General features: G+C 35.6%; 1 protein-coding gene and 1 pseudogene across 8 annotated transcripts in view; one reads left to right on the top strand and one right to left on the bottom strand.

Moving 5' to 3' along the window:
• KCNC2 (potassium voltage-gated channel subfamily C member 2) overlaps positions 1 to 21,897 on the top strand; it is a 187,511-nt gene extending 165,614 nt beyond the window's left edge. For 3 of the 8 annotated variants that reach the window (XM_059186349.1, XM_059186347.1, XM_059186350.1), the window contains exons 3-5: positions 10,559 to 11,486; positions 13,545 to 13,709; positions 18,691 to 19,643. In XM_059186349.1, the coding sequence (XP_059042332.1) occupies positions 10,559 to 11,486; positions 13,545 to 13,709; positions 18,691 to 18,827 (1,230 nt within the window). In that variant the 3' untranslated portion in view covers positions 18,828 to 19,643. Of the gene's footprint in view, positions 1 to 10,558; positions 11,487 to 11,885; positions 11,990 to 13,544; positions 13,710 to 18,690; positions 19,647 to 20,764 lie in introns of those variants that run through there. The other 5 variants (XM_059186351.1, XM_059186353.1, XM_059186352.1 and 2 more) reach the window with 5 other exon arrangements.
• A 1,683-nt stretch (positions 21,898 to 23,580) lies between these two features.
• On the bottom strand, positions 23,581 to 24,268 carry LOC131837983 (transcription factor BTF3-like; annotated as a pseudogene).
• Positions 24,269 to 25,916: the final 1,648 nt, after the last annotated feature.

Below are 25,916 nucleotides of genomic sequence, written 5' to 3'. Positions count from 1 at the left end.
TTGGGACAGGGATCTGGATAAGCACAGGTGCCCCATCAGGATAGAAAGGCATTCATGGCACTTTGTAGAGTAGATTTTAACCACAGTGTTAAATGAGTCTGTTGAAGATCAGAATCATCAGAATCAACAAATCTTTGGCAAATGTTTGTAAGCTAGTCACCTCCTTTCACCTTCAACTAACATTCTCTTTACCTCCCTCACTTGCAACTAAGTTCAACCAAGGATTCTTGGATAATTTAATTTGGGAAGTGATGGTTAGCCTCAAGAAAGATAGCCTAGGACTTAGAGTAGATAGGGTTTTAAAATGTGACCTCTTGGGGCGCCTGGGTGGCTCAGTGGGTTAAAGCCTCTGCCTTTGGCTCAGTTCATGATCCCAGCATCCTGGGATTGAGCCCTGCATCAGGCTCTCTGCTCAGCAGGGAGCCTGCTTCCTCCTCTCTCTGCCTGCTTCTCTGCCTACTTGTGATCTGTCAAAAAAATACAAATAAAATAAAATAAAATAAAATGTGACCTCTTAGGTATCCCTGAGTCATGGTGGTATAGATCATATTGTTCTAAGACAAATTGAATCATTTAAGAATAAGTTTAAGACAAATTAATATATGTTAAATAAATAAATTTTGGAGGGAGATTTCAGTATTTAGAATTTAGGAATTATAATTCATGTTTATGTTATGAAATGACTATATAATAATCTGTTCTTCTTATGATAAAAGTATAAAATTCTTCTTCATTCTAATAAACAATTGTAAAAATTATTTTCATGCAATAAATTAATTACATTTTATTTTAATTTTACAGAGAGAGCGTGCACATGAGCTTGCGGGGGTAGAGGGATAGGAAGAGGGCAAGAGAGAATCTTAAGTAGGTTCCATGACGAGTGTGGAGCCCAACAGGGACCCCCATGTGGAGCTCCATCTCAAAACCCTGAGATCATGACTTGAGCTGAAACAGTTAGATGCTTAACCAACTGAGCCACCCAGGCACCCCCATATCTGATAACTTTTAAATCTAGTTACCTAACTTTGAGCACCAATAGTTTGTTTGATATGTTATGGATGTTTGCTTGCATGGATCCTGAAAAATTACATTTGGGTGTGAGTGGCTAGGCCAAATAAAAATTTCAGGGAAATCATTCTGTAGTGTAGAAAATGTAGAGAGAATGGTGTATATTTATATTGGATAAGGTATCAAAAAACATGGTGAAGATCATATAAGTTTCAGTGGCCAAAAGTAATATTTGGGTACATTTCTTGATTTGAGAAATCTAAATCTTATATATTTTTTTATCTATTTTATATCTATCTATATAATATATTCATATCTATATATAACCTATGCCTATGGATATCATACATACATATTAACACATTTTAGACATAGATATAAATATAAAACATAAAACGTGTTATAAACACACATACGATTATATTCAGTTATGTTAGCTTAATCTTCTTCACCGTCTTCACTGATTTCTGTATTTAGTAATCATGTATGTGTATGGTATAGCCTTTGAGGAAAGATCTAATTCAATATGATAAATGCAATGGGAAGTTTGTGAAACTGCTTTTAAACAGTAAAACTTGAATGAAGAGAAGTTGATCTTACCAGCCTCAACAGAGGCTGAAGTAATTGTCAGCTCTGCATGGAACAAGCAGACACTGGGCTCTCGTTGTCCCTACTTCGTTGGCCCTTGAGGATAGTCTTACTAATGAAAGAGACTATTATCTTTCTCCAGAGACCGAATTTCTGTGAACAACACCACATTCTTATTAATTATGGCAAAGCTAGTATATGAGACTTGAATACATATATAATTAAGAGCATTTTTGTTAAATTGAAGGTGCTGTAGAAAAGAAGAAAAATGGCAATCTGCCAATGAATAATTTCTATGGAGTAATAGAATTAGCTTAATGGTCATCAAGAATGAAGATCCAAGTTTGGTTGGTTACTTCTCTTGATACTTCCTTTGAATTTTGTTTTAAAACAAAACACATGTTTAAAAATTTTGTAAAAATTTTAAACCTTAAAGCTATTTATAGAATCACTTACAATTTTCCCTTAGCAATACATTCGGATGATGCCATTCTTACACTCAGACACAACCAGTGCTAAGAGTGTAGTGTTGCTATTTATTTGCATGCATTAGTTGTACACAGAGAAAGAAATGGTATTAAACTCTGCATAATTATGTTACAACCATCTTCTTGTTTAATGTGTTTCATTGGATATCATTTTGCATCAGGACATATATACCTGCCTTGTTCTTGGTAATGCTATATTATGGACATACCATTGACTTACAGACATTTACTGGCTTGTTGTTATTGGTTTTTTGTTTGTTTGCTTGTTTTACAAATAATACTTTTGAATGTCCTTCTACATATATCCTTGTACTTTTCTATACACGTTTTACCAGAGTAAATTTCTAAAAGTGGAAATTTTGGAATGGGAGGCACTATGGGCTCTGATTCTTCATTATTGGAAGTCCTTGTTCATGTCTTCGTTAACTATTTAAGAGAGAAAAGCAGAATGGGCATAATAGGAGTGAAGCATTTCTGTTTGGAAAATCCATATTGTCCTTTTTTTTTTAAGGACATTAAAATGCAAGCTAAAGGGAGATATACTTCCGGTGGAATTGAAAAAGCTGAAATTCCTTACTGTGTGCATATAGATATATGTATATATACCTATATATATACACATATACACTAAATGTTACAATCCATTCCATCTTTATGATTATAAACATTACAGGGCAGTGTGGGTACACAAGGTAAATAAAGCAAACTCTTCTCCCATTTAGCCATATGTAGCATTTTAGCAATTTTATGATCATACAGGTTGGCTTAATGGATTGACTTGGGTTGAAAGCTGGTAGCGGCGAATCTTTGCTATTTAAGATCTTCTTCCTTCGTTGCTCCAAGGATCTTCATTCCTACACTCACTATGAGCTCTGAAATGGTGTTTACTTTGACATTCTTCAAGTCTTCATATCTTAATCTGAAATCTGAGACCTCTTCTTAAGATAGGCGCCTCCCTGTTAAAGCTGTCTTCCTCTTGGCTAACCCAGTCCACCAGCAATCTGAACAGTTATTGTATTAAAAATAAAACTGTCGTCCCAGGTATTGATTAAAACTATTTTGCTGGGGTCCCTTTTCAGAGCATTAACTCCCTGAGAGAAAACAGAGATCCTAACCAATTTCTTCCATGAATGGCAACCCCAGCACAATATACCTAGTGTCCTTCGCAGGAAAACTCAGGAGGTCAGGCAACCCGGATCACAAGTTTATCAGTATTTACATAGTTTGTCAGTATTTACATAGAAAGGATGTTTAAAGCTGATCCCAGACCAAGTATTGCAAACATAATCCTAAGAAATAATTTCAGTTTTAACACATGGAGTTTCTGCAAGATGCTGGAGCAAGTGAGAAATCATTTCCAAGCAAAGAGTGATGCTTCATCATCTTTTACAAGTGAGAGGAAATCAAGGAAGAAAAAAAAAACAAACAAACTCCTCTCTTCTAAATGTCTCATCAAATCGATGGCTATTTTCACAGCCTTAATTGACAAAATCCAGTGTCCTCCATTTCCTGATGTGAGGAGTCCGTTTTCAAGGTGACTATCAAGGTCAAGAAGAGTTTTCAGGCTTTTCTTTGTCTTGACCATGAGTTCCAGTCCTTCAGTGGGAATCTCCTTGAAGGGTTGGAATTCATGGGCCATGACAAAATCTATGTTTTAGGTAACTTGTCTTAAAAAATGTTAATTTCTAGGGGTACCTGAGTGGCTCATATGGTTAAGTGTCTGCCTTTGTCTCAGGTCATTATTCTAGGATTCTCGGATCAAGCCCCATGTTGGGTTCCCTGCTCAGTAGGGAGCCTGCTTCTTCCTCTCCTCTGTTACTTCCTCTGCTTGTTCTTTCTTTGTCTCTCTAAAAAGAAAAAGAAAAATAATTTCTAATGATTAAATTTATCATTGACTCTTATTTTAAAATAGAGGTAAGTTTAATTTTTTTCTTCAAATTTTTTTTTCACCTTTAGGTTGAGGTTTTTACTTGTGAGATGATAAGATGAGGTGACTTTTATTTTTTATTATTTTTAACTATTAACTAGTTAATTATTAGAAAGAGTGCACGTGTGTGCAAGAGAGGTGGGGGCAGAGGGAGAGGGAGAGGAAATCTTAAACAGGATCCACACTCAGCATGGAGTCCTTCAAGGGCCTGATCTCATGACCCTGAGATCATGAGCTGAGTCAGATGCTTAACCAACTGAGCCACCCAGGCTTCCCTCTTCCTTTTTTTTTCTTTTTCTTTTTCTTTTTTTTTTTTTTTTTTTTTTTTGAGGAAAGATTCTGTGTTGGCTAGTGGATTTTTAATATACCAAGTAAACATATTTCAAAAATGTGTTCCTTCATCAATTTCACAAGAACTGAGCACCTACTTTTTGCTGTCACTGAAGCCCTATCTTTGGTTCTAGGGATAGATGTTAAGTTCTTCTCTTTGAACAATTTGGGGACATGTAGAATCAGTAACAAAAGTGTGTGAAAATTGCTACATCAGTGATCCTGGCTATGCAAGCACAGAGAAAGGCCAGTTAATCAGTCTGGTCCTCGTTAAGTTTGACACTTTTGAGCTAGTTATAGATAGAGTTGAGTTATATCAATTTTCATGCTAAAAGGCTAAGAAGAAAGAGAAAATAATGAAACAAAAATATGGCCTGATTTCCCCTTTCTTATAGCTTATTATATGTACTTGGAGATTTACTTATATCTTTGCACTGAGGTAGATTGACATAATACCATCTATGTAGAAGTGCACTCTGAGGGCTTTCTTTCCATTGTTGCTGATTAGAAACTAAACAGAACTAAACTAAAACAGAGTACAGGCCACTCTAGCCAACCATGGACACTGGGTTTATGGAGAAAAAAATGGCTTACTCATTGGATCCAAAGCCAATATTTTAGCAGGCTATATCCTTTCTGAAACTGCCTGAGAGGATACATCAGTTCTGTGAATTCAGTCAGCATGGTAACACCTTCTAGAAAGCTTTCTAATATTTTAATTATTTAACATGATTTATCTCATTTTCATTTAATGCCTGTAAGAGTTTTTTGTTCTTATCACAGAGGAAGAGGAAGAGAGAGATGGCAATGTGATTTCCTTCCTCAACTCCTTGATAAGACTCCATTAACAGAATTAGTGGAAGCTACTAATGGCAATGTTTGGACCTATAGACCAGTTCAGTTTGCTTCCACTGTAAATTTGGCTTTTTTTCCCCTCATATGCAAATATGCATATGAAACATGCATATTTCATTGTTTCATTTGTCATTTCCTTTTTCTCAAATCATTTAGAGTCCTGTTAGAATGTAATCCACCTTATTATTTTGTTAATTTATTTTTTCTTTCATTAATTCTTTCATCCTTCTATCCATCCATCCAGCCATACTAAATACTAACCACTGTGCCAAAAGCAGGAAGTACAAAAATGAATATGACATCCTTCCAGTCCTTAAACAGTTCTCAGCTCAATGAAGAAGAAAAACAAATAAAACATTCTTTTTTACCCATTTCAGGTTAACTTACTGAGTCAGAAAAAAAGAATACATTTTCTGTATCCAAGTCTCTTAGAATTAAGTTTAACCAAAGTGTACAAATTTCTTGCCAGTGGTGTCCAAGTGTTGCCTTTGGATGATTCTAGGTCTTCAAGCCTTCTGGGGTCACCTTTTCATTTGATACTCAAACCAAGTTCCTAATAAACTGAGCTCCTATTCTTCATTCTGTTGGGAAATCTGTCTTTCCTAATGTCTTCACATATTTTTAACAAGGGTTACATGTCTCCTGATTTCCTTTTACTCTTACCTATTACTCTCCTATGTTTTTGAGTCTCACCTTTTATCTTGCCTCCCTTCTTTTTTGTCCTCCCATGGCCCAATACCTTCATCACTCAAAGCACCGTGAATGCCAGGCTTTTGTACAGCGACCTTTTACTGAAGGCATAACAGAGAAAGCATCATCTTAAAATTTGATACATTCCATCCATGTCCCAAAGTTCCTTTGCTGCACCTAACAGGGATTTCTCACTTGCTTGCCCCCTCCCATGATGTGCCTTTCCTCCTCCTTAGAGACTTTTCCCATTTCTTTCTCTTCAGATTTCAACTTTCTTCCAACAGCCCCAACTTTTAAGGTGACAGAAGACAACTTCCAATTTCCTACCACGTTATTATGAAGAATATTTTGGTTCTCTGTTACAGTCCTCTCATTCTAAACCATACCTAGTAGAGTCTTTAGACTTTATAAATTCTTTTTAAAAAGCCATTCTAGCTTGTTTTTTAAAGCAAAATAATCATGTACTTCTGAGATGAGTATCTCTCTCCCAGAATGACAGGTTTTTGTTTTTTTGTTTTTTTGTTTTTTTTTACGCTCTTTTTATTTTCCTATCATGTTGTTATCACACTCTGGCAGATTTACGAAGTCCTTAAAAACTAAATATATGTGGAACTATAAAAATTACAGTGAAGAATAATACAAATACAAAACTATGATGTGGTTCTTTAAGTAAAGCTAATAATGGGGTGCCTGGGTGGCTCAGTTTTTAGGTGTCTGCCTTCGGCTCAGGTCATAATCCCAGGGTTCTGGGATCAAAGCTGCATAGAGCCCCAAATCAGGCTCCCTGCTTGGTGGGAAGCCTGCTTCTTCCTTTCCCACTACCCCGGCTTGTGTTCCCTCTATCACTGTTTCTCTCTCTGTCAAATAAATAAGTAAAATCTTTAAAATAAATGAACAAATAAGCTAATAAAAATATTGATAAATTCAAGTCCCAAGTGATTTGTAAAAACAAACAACTTTGGGTTTTTCAAGGTTTGGTGTCTTAGAATTGTGTATATTTAGAGGCTGAATTGCTTTGTTTACTCACCAATATTTGTGTAGAAGCCAGAATTAGGTCACAACACACATACAAAGACACACAGATATGGACATTTATGTCTATAGGAGGTAGTGAACTATTCTTATTAAGACTTAGGGAGATTCTATAAATGCTTGTAATTTAGAAACTTCTCCAATTCATTTAATGAGTTATCAACCTGTATTATCAAGTTGAAAATACACTGAAACAGTGTTTTTCAAACTTAGGTATGCATAGCAATCACCATGATTGCTTGTTAAATGCAATTTCCTTCTCCCCAATGAATCTGTGTCTGACACCTAGTGTGGAGAGTGAGGAGTTCACATTTGTGTAAGCTCTCCAGGTATGTTCTAATAAATATGACCAAACTCCTTTTCTAGGAAAATGGGTGAGCAAAGTGGGAAATTTAACAAGATGATTCATGTTACTTAAATTCCAACCACCAAGTGAGGTTGTACCTTCCGACTCTGTTGACCTTTTTCTGACAACATAATGACTTATTTAATGAACATAAACATCAGGTTCTAGTAGTTCTTGTTGAGATACTAATTATATATTTTTAAAGTATACTAAAATATATATAATAATGATTTCTAGTGTTTACATAGGGTTTTAAATTAAAAACCATTTTAACATATATCTTTTCTTTTTACTGCATCCCAAACAATGGGGTTGATACAATAATTTAAGATAAGTGAACTCTATAGTTCTCCCAATAGGCCAACAAGTCTAAAAGAGTACCACCGATAACCAAACTGCTCTAAAGTCACCTTACAGCCTCATTTTAAAACCCAGGTAATATTTCTGGTTTATTTAAAGCTCTTCAGAAAAAAAAAAAAAAAAAGTTAACCTTGAAAAAGTCAGGGTCTCTGTGCTAGGTTGGGCTTTAATCATGACAATTCGTGCAAAAGAGGCAGGTTTGGAAGAGCTTCTGCTCCTGGGGTGTTCCAGTAAAGGCATCACTTGAGAAAGGGAGTTTGAAAAAGTCCAGACTTTTTGTTAAAACTTCCTACTGTGCTATAGACAAGTCTCCCCTTTCCATTAGGTCAACCTTCATTTATCCCTCAAATTTCAGTCTGTAGATATTTTGTCAGAGGTTTCTATAACCCTTCAGTCTTAAAATAAAGCCCCCTTTTTTTGATCCTTTCTATCCTTCATTGCATTTATCACAATTGGAATTATAAAATTTTTGTGTGTTTTATTATTTAATAGAATGTGAATTACTCAAACACAGGCATCATGTTTTGTTAACTATTCTTATGTTAAAGCCCTAGTCCTTTGGCCTGGCCTAGAGGGAAACCTAATTCATACTTGCTAAATGAATGAATGAATGAATGAATGAAGAGTAAGAAAATGTCTGATCAGAAAAGGTCTCAGTGTCTTGTATTGTCAGGCCTCATAATACACAAGAAAATTGTCTTTTGTTGTATGAGAGATAGGCTGGGAAGCTAGAACAGATTTTGAAAGTGCAATGTTGGGACGTCCCAATCAATTCACTACATGAATGTAGGTGGACAGAATTTGAGACTGCAAAGTTAGCTGAGAAAATGCTGACTGAGGAATACTAGAAGCATAAAATAAAATTGCAGTTTACTTTAACTGCCTTGTATTCTGTACCTGCCTCATAGATAGAATGTGTGCACTAAAACTTTTGACACTTAGTCTGAAATGCTGGAGACTAGAGTGCAGGGAGTGGCTTGGTGGGGGAGTCCGTATGTCCACACCAGCAGGACTCTAATGACAAAAGGAGAGTTCAGGGAGAATCAGAACCAAAGTTGACTCTCAGATCTATAGACAAAATTGTGATTAGATTAAGAGGTAATGTATGAATCAAGGATAATTGATTCTTCCTCCAAAAGATACCATCTTTTAAAGTATCTAGAATGTCTTAGTGATACTGTTACAAGTAGTTGATTTTAAAAGAACCATATATTTATTTGTACAAAGAGAAAGCTGAGTAAAAACACATTAACATCTTGCATTATATCTGGGGAAGATATCAATGAAACTGTAATATCAAAACCAAGGAAAATGGAAAAGTAAGTCAAAGCCATGAAAATGGAATGTTTTATAATATTATAAGAATGATATACTAACTGCTACACTGCACTGAAACAACTGAAGTGGTTCTTTAAGGCAGATAGTCACCATCCTAAGTTTTTTTTATTGTTGTTTTGTGGGGTTTTTTTGGTCCTTTTGTATATTGCTTACATCGAAACTCTACAAGGGAAAAAGGTAGTTTCAATCTCTTCTTGAAACTTAGGCATGGGTTAGGAATTGGTATTAGGGGACAGGTTTGGGATTCAGATACACCCTATTTTTCTGAAAAAGGGCTGCTCTGCACTTGACTGATGACTTCTTGCTCCTAAATGATTAATTAATTTGGATATTAAAAGGGTAATCTCTTGGTGCTCCTTACACATGCTAAATCTGAGAGCATTGGCAGAAAGCATTAGGAATCTGCTGGCTTCTTTGCAAGCCTCTGGTACTGTCTGCAACAGTACCATTCACTCAAACTGGGTGTTAAGTTTTCAGATCTCAAATATTAAGAAGTATGCGACCCCAAAGTAAATTTTCCAACATATTTGAGTTCCACAAGTGAGAGTCTGGTAGTTCCCAAAACAATTGGGGGTGAAACTTGCCAGGTTAGCATCTTAGGTCTATCACTTTGTGTCTTATGACTTGGAAATGTAGGTTAAATTCTGTGTTAATATTGCAGAACTATAAAATATGGTAGTAGTAATGTTGTTATGAGTATTGATATGAGTTAATTATGTAATTTGCTTTTATGAGTGTCTGGCACTAATAAGAATTAAGTAAGTGAGAGCTTTTATTATTATTATTCTGTATTAGTAGGTATGTGTACTCGCATATTAATGATTGAAGAAATGAAATAAAAAGTTGAGTTAAAAAAAAAAAAAACCCTGCAATTTTATAGCATGCTCCTCTAACACTTGGAATTCTTTTTCAGGTGAAAAAGAAAATTTGTTCCTTAACTCTATTTCTTCCTCTCTTTGGCCTCATTGCCTATTCTTCATCTCTAGATCTGTTCTTTCGGACAAGTCTCCACCTTAAGTCGATACAATTTAACTATAACATAGCTGAAAAATAATATTTTTTCTCGTCCATACTTCATGACATCTTGATAATTTTACTTATGATTAAAAACCTACAGTCAAATTCAGGTGTCATTCAAATTTTCATCAGTATGGACTATACCTTATATTTATAGATATAAAGCTTGATCTAATACATGAAGATTTCTAGGATCAGAAGGAGTATCTGGAGCCACTGTGTACATTTCTTATTTTTTTTTTTCCAGTTTGTTTCCCTTTACATTGTTTTGGTTGATTTTTATACTCTCTTAACAGGTATACTATAGAAAAGAGTCAAGAAATTATTTTCCAACATAAAGCCAAAGTTTTTACCTATATAAGCAGAAAACAGAACTTGAAACACATTACATGTGAAATCTAATTAATGATACCTATGCATCTCTTTTTTCACCTGAGTGGTATCCAAGCAAAATCTCCAAATAAGCTTTTTTTTTTTTCTTCTGCAGGGATCGATACTTTTAGATTTGGATCAAAGTATACCAAAGTTCAGATCACTCTCTCTCTCTTTTTTTTTTTATTTCTTTTTTTCCCCCTACAGTTTATTGCTTTTGCTTCTTTATTCTTCATCCTGGTTTCAATCACAACCTTTTGCCTGGAGACACATGAAGCTTTCAATATTGTTAAAAACAAGACAGAACCAGTCATCAATGGCACAAGTGTTGTTCTGCAATATGAAATCGAAACGGATCCTGCCTTGACGTATGTAGAAGGAGTGTGTGTGGTGTGGTTTACTTTTGAATTTTTAGTCCGTATCATTTTTTCCCCTAATAAACTTGAATTCATCAAAAATCTCTTGAATATCATTGACTTTGTGGCCATCCTACCCTTCTACTTAGAGGTGGGACTCAGTGGGCTGTCATCCAAAGCTGCTAAAGATGTCCTTGGCTTCCTCAGGGTGGTAAGATTTGTGAGGATCCTGAGAATCTTCAAGCTCACCCGCCATTTTGTAGGTCTGAGGGTGCTTGGACACACACTTCGAGCTAGTACTAATGAATTTTTGCTGCTGATAATCTTCCTGGCTCTAGGAGTTCTGATATTTGCTACTATGATCTACTATGCCGAGAGAGTAGGAGCTCAACCTAACGACCCTTCAGCTAGTGAGCACACGCAGTTTAAAAACATTCCAATTGGCTTCTGGTGGGCTGTAGTGACCATGACTACCTTGGGCTATGGGGATATGTACCCCCAAACATGGTCAGGGATGCTGGTGGGAGCCCTGTGTGCTCTGGCTGGAGTGCTAACAATAGCCATGCCGGTGCCTGTCATTGTCAACAACTTTGGAATGTACTACTCCTTGGCAATGGCGAAGCAGAAACTTCCAAGAAAAAGAAAGAAGCACATCCCTCCTGCCCCTCAGGCAAGCTCACCTACTTTTTGCAAGACAGAATTAAATATGGCCTGCAATAGCACACAGGGTGACGCATGTCTGGGCAAGGACAATCGGCTTCTGGAACATAACAGATCAGGTAAGGCACAATTTCAAATGCATGCCACTAACCACTTTATAGACCAGTATGTCCCTCAGGTAGAAGGCAACCATTTTCATTGTCTGCAAACATTCCTGAATTTTCAGTTCTACCCTCTCACAATACACATGTTTGTGTCAGGCTTGTAGACAGCTAGACTGTAGCTTTTCTCAGTAGATTCCAAGTAGAAGTCTGTGTAGCTGGTCTATAGAGTTTTCCTGCTTTAGTGGGAATGCCCTTTGCTGATGGTGCCAATATTTTCTTTTGCCCGTTTGTTGCTTTTGTGCCAATGTTTCTTTGTTCCCCTGCACGATGTGATGGTATGATACTGGCCATTTTCCATTTTTCATTCTCAAAATGTTGATTTCCTTATCATTTGGCTTGGTGTGTTTGTCTCAGTTTTATCTCTGCCACATGGGGCCATGCATCTCAACCTATTTCACAAGAAGCAGTTACTTAAAAAAAATGGATGCTTGTATATCAACAGACTGAACACCAAAAAGGTGATATGGAAGATCATAATCTTTGATAATAAAAGTCATCCCTAGTAATATTCTAGAGGATTGATTACATTTTCATTATTGTTAACTTAGGTAGGATATTCAGTATAATCCTTTTAGATTGGGTAAGATGCTATGTAATATAATAAATTTACCATTATCCTGGAGGCAGATGATCTGCTTTGTCTAACCAATGGCAAAGCTGAAATTCCTTGAGGATTTCCTTTTTTATGCACTATACATTGGGCTCTGTTCCCCTCCGAAACTGAATTTTGAGTGATTTACTGATGAATCCCTACCCCCTCCATTGCCACAGATAATCTAGAAGACAGTGACTGTAAATTAATATTCATTTTGCCAAAATGATAGTAATGTGCTCTCTATTTTATCTAGTACAGATTAAATATTTTATAGATTAAACAATTTAATTATGTTTCAGCCCACTATGAAAATTAAAGATATGTGCATTCCCTGTAACTTAGATATATTTAATCTTTTTCTGTAGAAAAATGATTCATGATAACCCCAAATGAATACTTTTGCATAACTTAGAAAAACACCTATTACACAAAGCAAGCAAACAAACAAAAATGGCAGGTAACATGTTCATTCATTAGTTTCCAGAAGTTTATATGAAGTAAAAGGGGAAAAAAATGTGGCTGGAACTAAACTTCTTCTTAAAGATTTTATTTGTAAAGATCCTTATGCTTATTTAATACATTGTTCTGCAAATTCTGTCAATATATCTGAAAACTATCAGGCAAAAAATGTCTTTATGAAAGGTGGAGTTTAGTTGGTGTCGCTAGTCTCACTGGACTGATCGCAGAGTACCTGTGCAGAGTCCTTATGAAGGGCATGAGAAACAGGACAGACACACTCTCAGCCTGGATAAATATTGTTATAACAAGGCTAGCATCTAGGCCAATCAGATGCAAATGTCTTTGGCAAGCATATAGAAGTAAACAGTTTTTTCAAGGGCATTTGGAGAAGTTACTTTTATTCCATCATTATGCTCAAAAACATTTTTTTTTTTTCACTTCAAAATGGAGAACCTGGGCACAAAGGGAGTTTGGGGATTATTTTTATTAAGATTTTTTTTTGAAAGTTACTTTCTGCAAATATTATTAGCATGTGTCTTAAAGAACTCCAAAACCAAATATGTACCTAGCAGTTTTTCCTTAAATAGATTCTACTTTTAAAGATTCTTATTCACAATAACTAGATAGCATGTCAAAAATCATGATATTAATGTGTGTGCTATGTCATTATCACACTTATTTTGAATTCATATTAGTTCTGTAAAAGTCCATTTCCTTTAGATAGAATCCTAAATGGAATTAAAACTTCCCAAGGAACATTTCTCTCCTTTTCAATACATTTCCATTTTGCTCCGTGTAAATTTCTGTAGTGAGTGATGAAAACCCTTTTTCTTATCATGATGTGATTATTGTGTTTTGTATATCGAGTGACTGTACTATGGACATTCAGTGTAAACTCTTTGTACTGTCTCATTTCCTCATCCATCACTGTCTGTCAATGGGCATGGTGCTGTGACCAGTGTTATCAGGTGACGACAGTACAGGAAGTGAGCCGCCATTATCACCCCCAGAAAGGCTCCCCATCAGACGCTCTAGTACCAGAGACAAAAACAGAAGAGGGGAAACATGTTTCCTACTGACGACAGGTGATTACACGTGTGCTTCTGATGGAGGGATCAGGAAAGGTAGGCATGCATTTAATTAGATCTTAACAGGTGACTTAGAAATTAAATGCTGCAAATATATGGAGTGATATAAATGCTCTTTTGTCATTTTGTAGGAAAGACTGCACGTAGTGTTCTCTTGCATTCCTTATCACCTCTTTTCTCATTATAAACATTTAAGTGCATATCATAATAGCTTACTTGATTGTCCTATCTGAAAGGCATTTCACCCTTCTTTCTTTCTTTATATTTTTGGTTTCCATTAGTCTATGGGAAGAATTGTAATGGGATGTTTAAAAATTAAGTCACTCAGCTAATTAATATAATGTACTCAACAGTTTTTAAACAGTTTTCAACTACACATAATAAAACTCACTAATTGGGTCTATGCATATATTTGATAACTAATTGATAAAACAACAAGGATTTTTTTTTTTTCCAAAGAAAAACTTTAAACACACTGTATTTAAGTCTCTTACCTAATATTTGGGCAGTTTTGCCATGATTCATCTCAATGTCAGAAGGTCAAAAATATCCAACATCCTTGGCCATATAGAATAGTATATGCCATAACTTGAGAGGCTACTTATATACTTACAAATTGTGCTACAGAATTTCTTTTTGAGGCAATAATAATACTTTTAAGTTTGTTACTATTTTCAACCCAAACTAAAATGTGCCTGGCACACAGAAGACACTCAATAATTATTTGTCGAATGAATAAATTTGGTTGGGCAGGCATCTTTGGTTAAGAAATATAACAGAATATTGAAGCTCTACTCCATTATGTCCTTCCAATTTTCCAGATGATACCACCATCTATGACTATTCCCCAGGAACAGCTTTTTGTTTTTGTTTTGTGTAAACTTGACAGATCTCAGGACAATTCTCCCTCCTTAAGAAATAGTTTTGTGACGTCTGCTACTCACTCTTGTCCAAGGGCTGATATGCTCTTTGATTGCCTCCTACTTTGATAATTCCAGTTGCTTTATTGCCATGGCTATCTTTCTCTGCTTATTGACTGAATAGAGAAAGAACTATAATAATTTCTTATGCAATGGACTGAATTTTAATGAAAAGCCGGTCTAAAACTTTCATACTAGTGCAACTGCATTTAAAAAATACTGCACTTTTTTGCTATTCATTGCATTTTCTCCCTATTGAATACTTCAACATTTTAAGCCTTAAATATTTATTTTGTGATGTCTTCTCTCTTTGAAATGTCTCATTACCCATATTGTACATCTCTTTCATTACTTCTGAACACTTTGTATTGTCCTTTCTGTCTCCATGGCTTTGAGTCTCAAAAGAGAAGACAGACTCTTCTTTTATTTCTTCAGTATGTACTATTTTACATACTTCTTCATTTCAATTACTTCCATTCCTCTGCATCTATTATTTGCACCAAAATGTATTTCAATTATCTGAATAGGTTTATTTGGTTGTTTGCCTTTCTATTTTAAATATTAAGTGCTAGAACAATTTTTAAAATATTTAGAAGATAGTGTACTATCATAGTATTTAAGCAAAATATGTATACATATATTAAATAATGATTATAATATGTAACTAACAATTTCTTGTATAGAACATTATATTTTAAGTGCATTACGTATCTTTACTCACTATATGTATATATATGCATATATTTGTATATATGTATATATGTACTTATATGTAATATGTGGTTACATTCACATACATTTTTGAGCATCACTTAATAAATCGTCACATGCAATATTTATACTAACATTGCTTGTTTAAGAACTTAGCTAAAATTTTTTCCTTCCACTCTTAGACAATACTTTGGATTTTAAACGTCAAAGGAGATCACATAAGAAAAAATACTTTGCAAATTATAAATCACTATGTTAATATAGAATTTTTCTGTAAAATGGCAATGTTTCATGAGCAAAGCAATTAATAAGATACCTAGTCTGTATGGAAAGGTTATACATGAAATCTTATTTCACAAATGCAAAATTCTCTTTATCAATGAGCACATCTTTAAAAATTCATCTATGGGCTTTTATTCTTTGTCATTTCTCACCACAATTAACTTCCTTCTTCATTCTTGCTTAGTTTCTTTACACCTTGAAATTTTTTTTTTTTTCTCTCAGGCCTTGTAGTATTTTTGGTTAATTTCACTTAATTTTCTTAATTTTTCTTAGCGTGTTGTCTTGTTATGTTTGTCAAGAACCCATTCATTTCTTCTCTTGTTCCTTTTTATGTAGATTATAAATTTCTCCTACTACTTTCTCCTACTTATTCAGAACATTTATTTGCTATATGATCTCTTTTTTATCTTTCAATTTGGTCTCTCTACTGATTTTTAGACTTCTGAAAATTCTCCTCTATATAGATGAAAATAAAGGACTAGATTCCCACTGAATTCTTTTTCTATCAACAAATATGAATATAGATGGGTGTACATTAAGAAAATTTATGGATCCTCTATGAAAGTGAACTCTCAATACTTAGAACCTATGTTTTTATTTATGCAGTAATGTTTAGGAAATCATCTTTCATACACAATAACATACCCATTGATAATGCATGGCTAAGCAGTTTCAGTATTGCCCCAAATAAGCATATGCTCTTAAGAATGATATAAAATGCACACTATATATTTAGATGCCAATTCCAAGTAGGTTCAATATTGTGTATCTTCATGAATCATATTTTTTATCATTCCAGTCAATAAAAGTTTGCTTAAGCAAAAACTTTATCAAATTTTCTATCACAAATGAACCTGCAGAAAAAAATATATACATACTTAAAAGAATAACTTATAATTTTACTAATTAAATACTTGTTATTAAATTATAACAGAAGTCTTTTCAAATGAACACTGAAATTGTAGCTATTAAGAGTAAAAGGACTTGTAAACAGAATGGATGATATTTATGCTGAAAACTGTAATTCAGAAAAATAATTGAACATTTAGAATGGCAACCAAAATTTACATATAACTAGTATCGTTAATAGAAAATCTTTGCCTTTTTGGAGGTCCCATTGGGAGCTTGGAAGTTGTGGGAGACCAGATGTAAATATTTTTTTTAAAAGACTTTATTTTTCTCAGATGTAAATTTTTATAAGAATGAATGATTTATAGGTGTTAACACCTCTCTAGTCCATGCATATTTACCAGTTTGCTTTTAATCAAACCAAATCAATGTTTATAGTGTAGTTTGCATTTTTAGATTACATGGCTAATCACGATAAATTATTCTTCCTATAATTCCCCAAGTTATATTTCCAGTCACTTTAGAGAACAGCAGTAACAACTAGCTTTCCAGGCACACGGAGGTCCCCATGTAAGGATAAATTATCTGCAATTCTTTTTTAATTATTTAAGACATCCCCTTATTAAGAACTCCATCATCTATTGGAATAGGATGAAATATTTATCACCTCCCATGTTTTATATCTCCAAATGCTAACAAAACATATTGGCAGATAATTCTCTTGTTAGCAGAAATTATGTCCTGGAGAACTTCAGGGTGGCATAACTTTCCCTCAGCAAAATCTCAGAGAAGACATCTAGTGTAATGAAAGTTTATGTATGTGTATGGGGAAGGAGGTTCCTACTCAAAGCTGCTTCACCCCACAGTAGAGCAGTTATTGCAATCCATGACCCTACTTGTCCTGGGTGCTGATAAATCAAATAATCACTAACGCGCTTAATTTCTCCTTTTCTAGTGAAAGGAGAAGAGATGGTACTAGCTTCTTCCCCAGAAGTCCATGAATATACAGAATTAGATAAGGAAGTAGTTTGACAGGAACATGGGAAAGCACAAAAGGCCCATTTTCTTTCTCATATAGTGATCATGCCCACCGAGGGCCAATTAGAGTCCGAGGAATGAGCCCTAAATCTAAGGAATAACAAAGTTCACTGAAATTGTATGTACTTGCTCAGATTTGACTGTCCAACAGAGAATTTCATTTCCTTGTTCTACAATACTTCTTTTCAGTAGATCTGTCAGACAGAACATTTATTTCCTGACTGCTTTTTCAGTCCTGCTCTAAAGACAGTTCACTTCTAACTTTACAGTGTGCTACCTCCCACCACCTAACCACCTCTAATCTTTTCTAATAAATAGTACCACAATATCTGAGTCCTTCCAAAGGTGACCTTGATGGGAATGTTGCTTGAGTAGCTAAGGAAAACCACTGGGTTAAAGCTTGTGAGATGTAGCTTTTATCCTGTAAGTCCATGACTATCACCCATGAATGATTAGAATGTGAGATGACAGAAAGAAAAAGTGAATCAAGATCAAATGGTTCTCAATTTCTGGCAGTGGAGAGCCAACTGAAAACATCAGATAACCAAGTTCCGATCGTAAATTCACTGAAATTATGACAACTTATATTTCATTTCATTTCTTTTTTTTCCCTTTCTTTTTTTTCTTTTTTTAATCCAAGGAGCTAGAAATGAGCATCCATCCCATATCGCCTAGATAATGGCATCCAATGTCATTATTTAAGAATCATCCTTTTAACACTATAAAGCTGGAAGATTAAATATGCTCAGAAAAAAAGCCATCCACTTAAACCTAATCCTGCTTACTAGCTTAGTAAATAATAAAAAGCGATAAGAAAAAAATAACCCATTTTTTTCAGAAACATATTCTGAAATGCATGAATATTAACCAAGTTTGTATCTTACTTAAGTTGCTTTGCCTAATTCTTAAAAGATTTCTAGTTTTTGTATGTCAAAATTACATCAATGCAAGATATAATCTGGGAAAGAATAAATTTTGAAGGATTACAACTATAATTTGGGATAGCTGGTTTAATCTTCTGGGAATGACAGCTCTAGTGAGCTTTATTACTTACTTTTTTAAAGTTACAAATGGTCTCAGTATTAAATTCTTTGTGGGAAAAAAAATTTTTTTTCCTTGAACTCAAAATAGCACTTTGATTATCCTGCATGGTATTGTTTGTCTCTGTCTATTTTCTGGTTGAATTCAACTGATGTCTGTGCATTTTTCCATAAAAGGATATGAAAAATCCCGAAGCTTAAACAACATAGCGGGCTTGGCAGGCAATGCTCTGAGGCTCTCTCCAGTAACATCACCCTACAACTCTCCTTGTCCTCTGAGGCGTTCTCGATCTCCTATCCCATCTATTTTGTAAACCAAACTGCATCAGTCGGCTAAATTGTATGAATTCAAGTACTGTCTACCCCATAATGGAGATAATTAAGTGTAGAGTTACTCCAGGTTCCATTAAATACAGTTAAAATCCTGCATGATACCACTATTTGAAGTCAGAAATGCCACTTGGGTAGCTAACAAATCTTATCCTGGCTTTAAAGATGACCTAAAGTAGTGCTACTTCTCTGTATTCATTGCCCCGGTCTCCTTTCGCAATAAAATGACAGGTAGTGTCAGCTATTGGCCAGTACATGAATACATAAACATACCTTCAGGGAGATGTATTTAAAACAGTGTGCTTCCAAATGCCAGTCACTTCATTGGAACTTCATTTCTCGTGACTCTAAACCATTTTGAAGATGTTTGAGATTCTATTTTGATTGCACACAACATGACTCTGGTCAGCTCATTTGCATGGACCATCTTGTCTCTATCACCTGAGAGCAATGTCACAGAGTTCGGGCACCGTGGATGGCTCGGGATACGTGTACTTGCGTCAAACCATCCGGCTGATACAGAAACACTGGTCAGCTGTTCTGCATGTTGAACTGTGGGGCAGGGAGGGCGAGTTTCTCCTTGGCATTTTTTTTTCTTTATTCTTTGAAAGACATATTTGTTTTAACTAGTTTAATTTCTTGATTGATTTACGTTTCTTCAAAAATGCTGTATTGGAGTTCTGAATGTCTCTGGTTGTTTGCACACAGATAACTGCAAAGAGGTTGTCATTACTGGTTACACGCAAGCTGAGGCCAGATCTCTTACTTAATGGCTTGGGGAAGGCACAAAACATGAGAGAAAGGTAACTGCCGGCCAGGCTTGCATTGTTTAGCCAGGAATTGCTGCTTGGAACTAGAGTCATCTATATCTATATCTATATCTATATCTATATCTATATCTATATCTATCTATATTTTTTTAATCCCAGGATTTGTCATCATTTTCTGAGGCAAAGTGCCAAATATCACCCAAAGCTCTCATGTCCTTTTTTTTGTTAATACTCCCTCCTTTATTTTTATTCATTGATTTTTGTGCAAACATCAAAAATTATTGTGGTTCACAGGAGGCTTTTTTGACCAGCCTTAAATTTCTGACACAGGATTGATCAGATTTTCAGGCAGTTATTTAACCAGGTGCTTTGTCCTGTATGTTGTTTCTGTCTGTCTGTCTTAGCTCCCTGTCTTAAATGTATATGCCATCTGTCTTCATGAAGCACAGAGATGCCTTGATAAGATGTTCCTGATTTTAGTACTGGGTCCTCTCCCTTGCCCCCTGCCTTCTCTGCCCTTTGGAACAGCCTCTCTGCTTTGTGTATAAATGAATGACGCCCTGCAGACTACCTAAGTCCATCGGTACTGTGAACCTTTTTTGATAAGCAGGATTTAAGCAGCAGCATCACCATTACCATTGGTTGCTTGCTGCACTGTCAGTTTCTACTACCTAGCAACCAGCATTCATCACTACACTCCAGCAAAACCCCGAGGGAGTTTTATTCAGCCCAAGTGGAAGAAATTCTGTTTACAACATCCCTGGGAAGCCACTAGTGATGGTGTGTCTGGTGTATTGGGCGTGTGAGGGAAGAAAAATGCCATAATATAAATTGAGGGATAAACAATATTTCTAAGGCATTGAGACTGTTGATTAATCCTTAATTCTCATGTTTATTTTTTTTGTTAGGAAGACAAATGTCATTTTTATTATTGGCCACATAACATCTATTACTCTATATCCTTAAGTCCTAAAGCATGAACTGCATGTCAGAGATCTTGTACAGCAACAAATTTACCCAGACATACACATCTGATATTTAGAGATTCAATGATCTTTTTTAATAACACCACACTTAGAAAGTTATAATGACCTATAGCATTGTGGTAAAGGAATTAATATGCTGTCTGGTGCTGCTGTTATTGACTGCAGTGTTGTACAGAATTTGTCATGGATTTTTGACCGCTGAAAAAGGGACAATGGAATTTAGCCATACCAAGGACTGTACTGGAAACAGACTTCTGCTGCTGAATGTGCCCTGATGTGACCAGGTAGCACTTGGAAGAGGTCCCTGCGTCTCCACGAGGCATCTAAATCTTAGAAAAGAACTGTGGCTGGAACTCATTTGGTGCTCCCCATATGAGTGGTCTGCCATGGACTGGCCAGGAGCCGTGAACCAATTGTAAATACCAACACGTGTGCATGGGTCAACAGCTTCAGCCATCTCACATCCAAGGAAGCCGAGTCCATGACCAACATGGAGCTTCTGAGTAAGGCCCATACCTCCGTGAATCGCCCCTCTTGTGCCTGCAGTAGATCGTGCTGTGAATCATACGAGGCTGTGATATCGGTGTAGTATAGACGTGTCGTAATTTCCCTTACTTCTTCTTTGATGTTTGATTCCATGAACATTGACTCTCTATTTTTTTTTTTTTTATAAACCACTTATGTGGTTGTCTTTGTTGTGAGGTTTTCAGTGCCTATTTATCAAAACTAACCTATTTTTTTGTCACCTGTATGTTTAGATCTGGAAAATCATTATGACTTTAAAAAAAAAACTCACTGGCATTATTCATGGTTTAAGTCCTTTGTCATTGTTACCTCAATTATAAATATTACAGAAAATAAAATTCTGGCGATGAGAGTATTTTTTTATTAAATGATCGAGGAGTAATGTCAGTATATAGTAGAGTATTAATCAAATTATATCCTAAAATGTATATTTTGCATAAGAGAGATATTCTTCAATCAATTACTTTTTTGTGAGTTTTGTGGCAAACAAAGCTTGAACTTGTCTTTAAAATTGTTGTAGTTGAAACTGTGTTAAGAATTCTTCATCTTGCTTAATCAATATTTCCAGAATTGATTAGTTCCCCTGGGATTCTGAATATAACATATAACCTAATTATGAACCCCTGTATTGTGGAACTTTTGTGAACATTTCAAGGTGCATGCACAACCTTGACGATAACAGATGGATATGTAACTAACTGAAATGAAGAATAAAAGGCAAATAAGCTGGGGATAAACTTGAATCCTATCTGATTAAATTATTCATATTCTTTCCTTGGCTCTTCTCTTTGTTTCGGAATTTTCAAAAGGCTGTACTATTTTTATGTTTCACGGTACCAAACCAGCCAGTTACACACAATGCAAGGAATTTGGGATAGTAGGATTTATACACATACATAAGTCTCACTTTCATTCAAGTCTTGGATATGTAGCCTTTTCTAAGTGCTTTGCCTGCCTAAATTTCTCTCATAATTCTGAGATGGAAAATTATTAATTATTTTGCTCTCCAATATTTGTATGTCTCTTTATGAATGATACTGAATTTTCACTTATACTTTCTGACTTAATCATCACAGCAGTTCTGGAAGTAAATATGTTTTCTTTTCATCTTATTGATGGTGAACTAAGGATCAGAGAGGCAGAATGGCTTACTTTTATTTTTGCTACAGATATTCTTCTCTGCTATAATTTCTTAATGGTTTTAATATTATCCAAGCCCCTTGTTGTAAATGCCTTATATTCTAAGGACGGCTTCAGTCTCACTTTTGGGTAATGGACCTCTGCTTTGGCAGCACACCACATATAACTAACATCCCATTCTATTGTGGGGTTATGCGTAAATTTATCCTGTAAAATCTATAAAACTATCAAGATTAGGGGAAGGATAAAATGAGAAAGAGAAATGAGGTCGGCAAATCCAACACTTTCCTATTATGCACCAATAGATTCTTTCCTACATCTAAAAGTGCTCAGTGTTGATTATTAAGAGTCTCTTAGGAAACTGAGTTCATAAAAGGGAATACATCTAGGTATAATTACTGATAAAATGTTTTGAACGATGGTGTCAGAATATAAGATTTACTATAAAGAGGAAAAATGTACAAGAAGGAGGAAAGAATGCATTTTAATAGATGATAATTACCATCAAATTCTGATTTAAAAAAATCAAGATTAAAGAGTCATGAATGAAAAGTGAAGATACTCATTTTATCTTTGAAATAAATCACAAAACAGACTAATGGAATAGCAATAGTGAACTTATCCTGGAAAGAGACAATGAATATGTTAAAAGGCTATATTACAAGGCAGTGGCTCTAGAGGATTTATAGCGTGCTTAAAGACATTTAGAGCTAAATGAATCTATTAAAATATTGAAATCCCTAGCAGTTTATGATGATTAAAATATGTGGCTTAAAATTTTTCCTTACTGGCAAAAAATTGTCTCCCTCCCAATTTCTCCTTCCAAAGTTCAATTGATTGTTTAAATTCTCAAACACTATTAAACTATAGATATATATTAATTTTCTCTAACATGGATTCAGTATCATTAATATTGATCCTAAATTTAATAATTTCCTATTCTCCCTTAATCTAACTCTGTTTCAAAAATATTTTTACATTGTTGTCTAAAAATTAAATAATAGTATTACTTGATTTTTTTCTTTAATTATCATACAGTCATTCAAAGTGATGGATCACTGAAAAATGTATTTTGTTTTTTAACCTTCTTTCAAACTTTATCCCCAGGCTTCTTCAGCTTAATTAGCTGCAAAGAATGACTTATGTATAAACAAAAACTGAAAAGGGCTGCAGTGTCCAAGGGGCTTGGGTGTAAAAATATTAGAGATCTAGATTTTATCAGATCCATGAACAAAATTTTAAAAAGCGGTCATTATCTAAAATAGCAGCTCCCAGTAACTTCTTCAAGTTCTATCTTTTCCAGAAGTTGACTCAATTCAGCTTGCTTCATTCTTGGAAGTTTCATCAGGATTCTCCACAAGATGTGGAACTTTGTTCTCCTCCTCCTCTCCGGTAGCAAGTGGGGCTTTTCCGTCCACAGATTGTGTGGGCAGAACTTCAGCCAGTCTTCTCAAACTAGTCAGACTGTCTGCACCAAGTTGGTTTAAGACCCTGCCTTTCTGGGGCGCCTGGGTGGCTCAGTGGGTTAAGGCTTCTGCCTTTGGCTCAGGACATGATCCCAGGGTCCTGGGCTGGAGCCCCACATCGGGCTCTCTGCTCAATAGGGAGCCTGCTTCCCTGCCTCTCTGCCTACTTGCGATCTCTGTCTGTCACATAAATAAATAAAAATCTTAAAAAAAAAAAATTAAAAAGACCCTACCTTTCTGTCAGCAGTTCTGTCTCAGCATGACCTGTAATGGTGAATGTGTTGGTTGCCAGTGGTGCCTGAACTTTGGGGTTCTTAAGGTGAATCATTGTTCCTTAGTTTGTGAACATATTCATTTCTTCAATACTAGAGATATTGTTTACCCCTAACTTTTTAAAGGAGCACTGAAGTTTTTTATCATCTGTCGTAGCCGTTCTATGAACTGCCTTCTTCTTTCTGCACGCTGTTCCTTTCTCACCGATGCGCACTTGTGCTAGCAGTTTGGCGAGTTTCTCCTGGCTCATGATAGTTTTTTCATCTTGTTGGGGGCAGAAATGGGACCGTGTGGGGGACCAGGGCTGGTACTCAGGGGGATCTCAGGTGGACCAGCTGAGAATATTGCACGCACGGGGATGCAAGATGGCTGAATAGGCAATATTTTTTTTAAAAGATTTATTTATTTGAGAGAAAGAAAGAAAGAGCACCTGTGCATGGAGTGAGGGGGACGGGAAGCTGGAGACAGAGAGAGAAAATCTCTGGCAGACTTCCCACTGAGCACAGTCCCCAGTGTAGGGTTCATCATGGGACTCCATCACACCACGGCCAGACCATGACACAAGCAGAAATCAAGAGTGGGAGGCTTAATTGACTGAGCCATCCGGGTGCCTCTGAATATGAGTTTTGAACAACAAGATATTCAAGGACTATGGAAACCTCATCTAGAATCCCAATTATTGTTGGAATTAATAAACTAATTTTATTAAAAAAATAGATTATGTTTTAGAGCCGTTTAAGTCCACAGCAAAATTGAGCAGAAAGTAGAGAGCGTTCCCATTTTCCCTTTGTCCCCACACATGCACAACCTCCCCTTCTGTGCCCCACACCCTAGTCATATTTGCTACAATCTGTGAACCTACAAAGACATCATTACCACCCAAAGTCCTTAGTTTACATAAGGGTTCACTCTTGGTGTTACATGTTCTATAGATTTGTTAAGCGTGTAATGACATTGTATCCAAAGCTGTAGTATCATAAAGGGTAGTTTCACTGCCCTAAAAATCCTCTGTGCTCACCCCTTGTTTCCCCTTAACCCTTGGCAGCCAATGACCTTTAACTGTCTCCTTAGTTTTGCTTTCCCAGAACATCAGGTAGTTGAGATCATACTGTATGTACTCTTTTCAGATTGAAAAGTTTCACTTAGTAATACGCATTTAAGTTTTCTCCTTGCCTTTTCATGGCCTGGTAGTTCATTTCTTTTTAGTGCTGAATAATATCCCATTTTTTTTTTTAATGTATCCCAGTTTATCCAGTCACTTACTGAAAGACATCTTGATTGCTTCCAAATTCTGACAATCATAAATAAAGCAGCTATAAACATCTGTGCGAGGTTATTGTGTAGATAGAAGTTTGCGATTCATTGGCTAAACACTAAGAGCACAATTGCTAGGTCATATGGTAAGAGTATGCTAGTTTACAATCATTTTTTTCATTTGGTCCTCTTACATTGTCAGCAAAATTACAGTTCTAACCCATCTTTTCAATGCTAATCATGTGCACTGCATGGATTCCTTATAAATTTGCTGTTTCATTTCCAGATGTAAATATATTGGTTGATTATTCACTAGCAGATTCTTTCTCCTTAAAAATAAAATGAGAGGGGGCATTCCTGGGTGGCTCAGTCCATTAAGCTTCTGCCTTCAGCTCAGGTCATGATCCCAGGGTCCTGGGGTCCAGCCCCGCATGCATCTCCCTGCTCCGTGGGGAGCCTGCTGCTGCTTCTCCCTCCTTCCCTTCCTCCCTCCCTGCTCATTCTCTCTCTCTCTCTTTTGCTCACTCTCTCTCTCTCAAATAAATAACTGAAATCTTTGAAAATACAGCTTCTAAATAAAATACAGGAAAAGTTTCTATAAAATAAAAAAAAAAGAAAAAGTTAATTATCATTCCATAGTTTTCTACTCCACAAACTGA

Source organism: Mustela lutreola, chromosome 8, assembly GCF_030435805.1.
Source record: "Mustela lutreola isolate mMusLut2 chromosome 8, mMusLut2.pri, whole genome shotgun sequence".
In the NCBI taxonomy this organism is placed as follows: domain Eukaryota; kingdom Metazoa; phylum Chordata; class Mammalia; order Carnivora; family Mustelidae; genus Mustela; species Mustela lutreola.
Note: the sequence above shows the minus strand (reverse complement) of the source record. Positions and strands in the feature narration are given on the sequence as shown.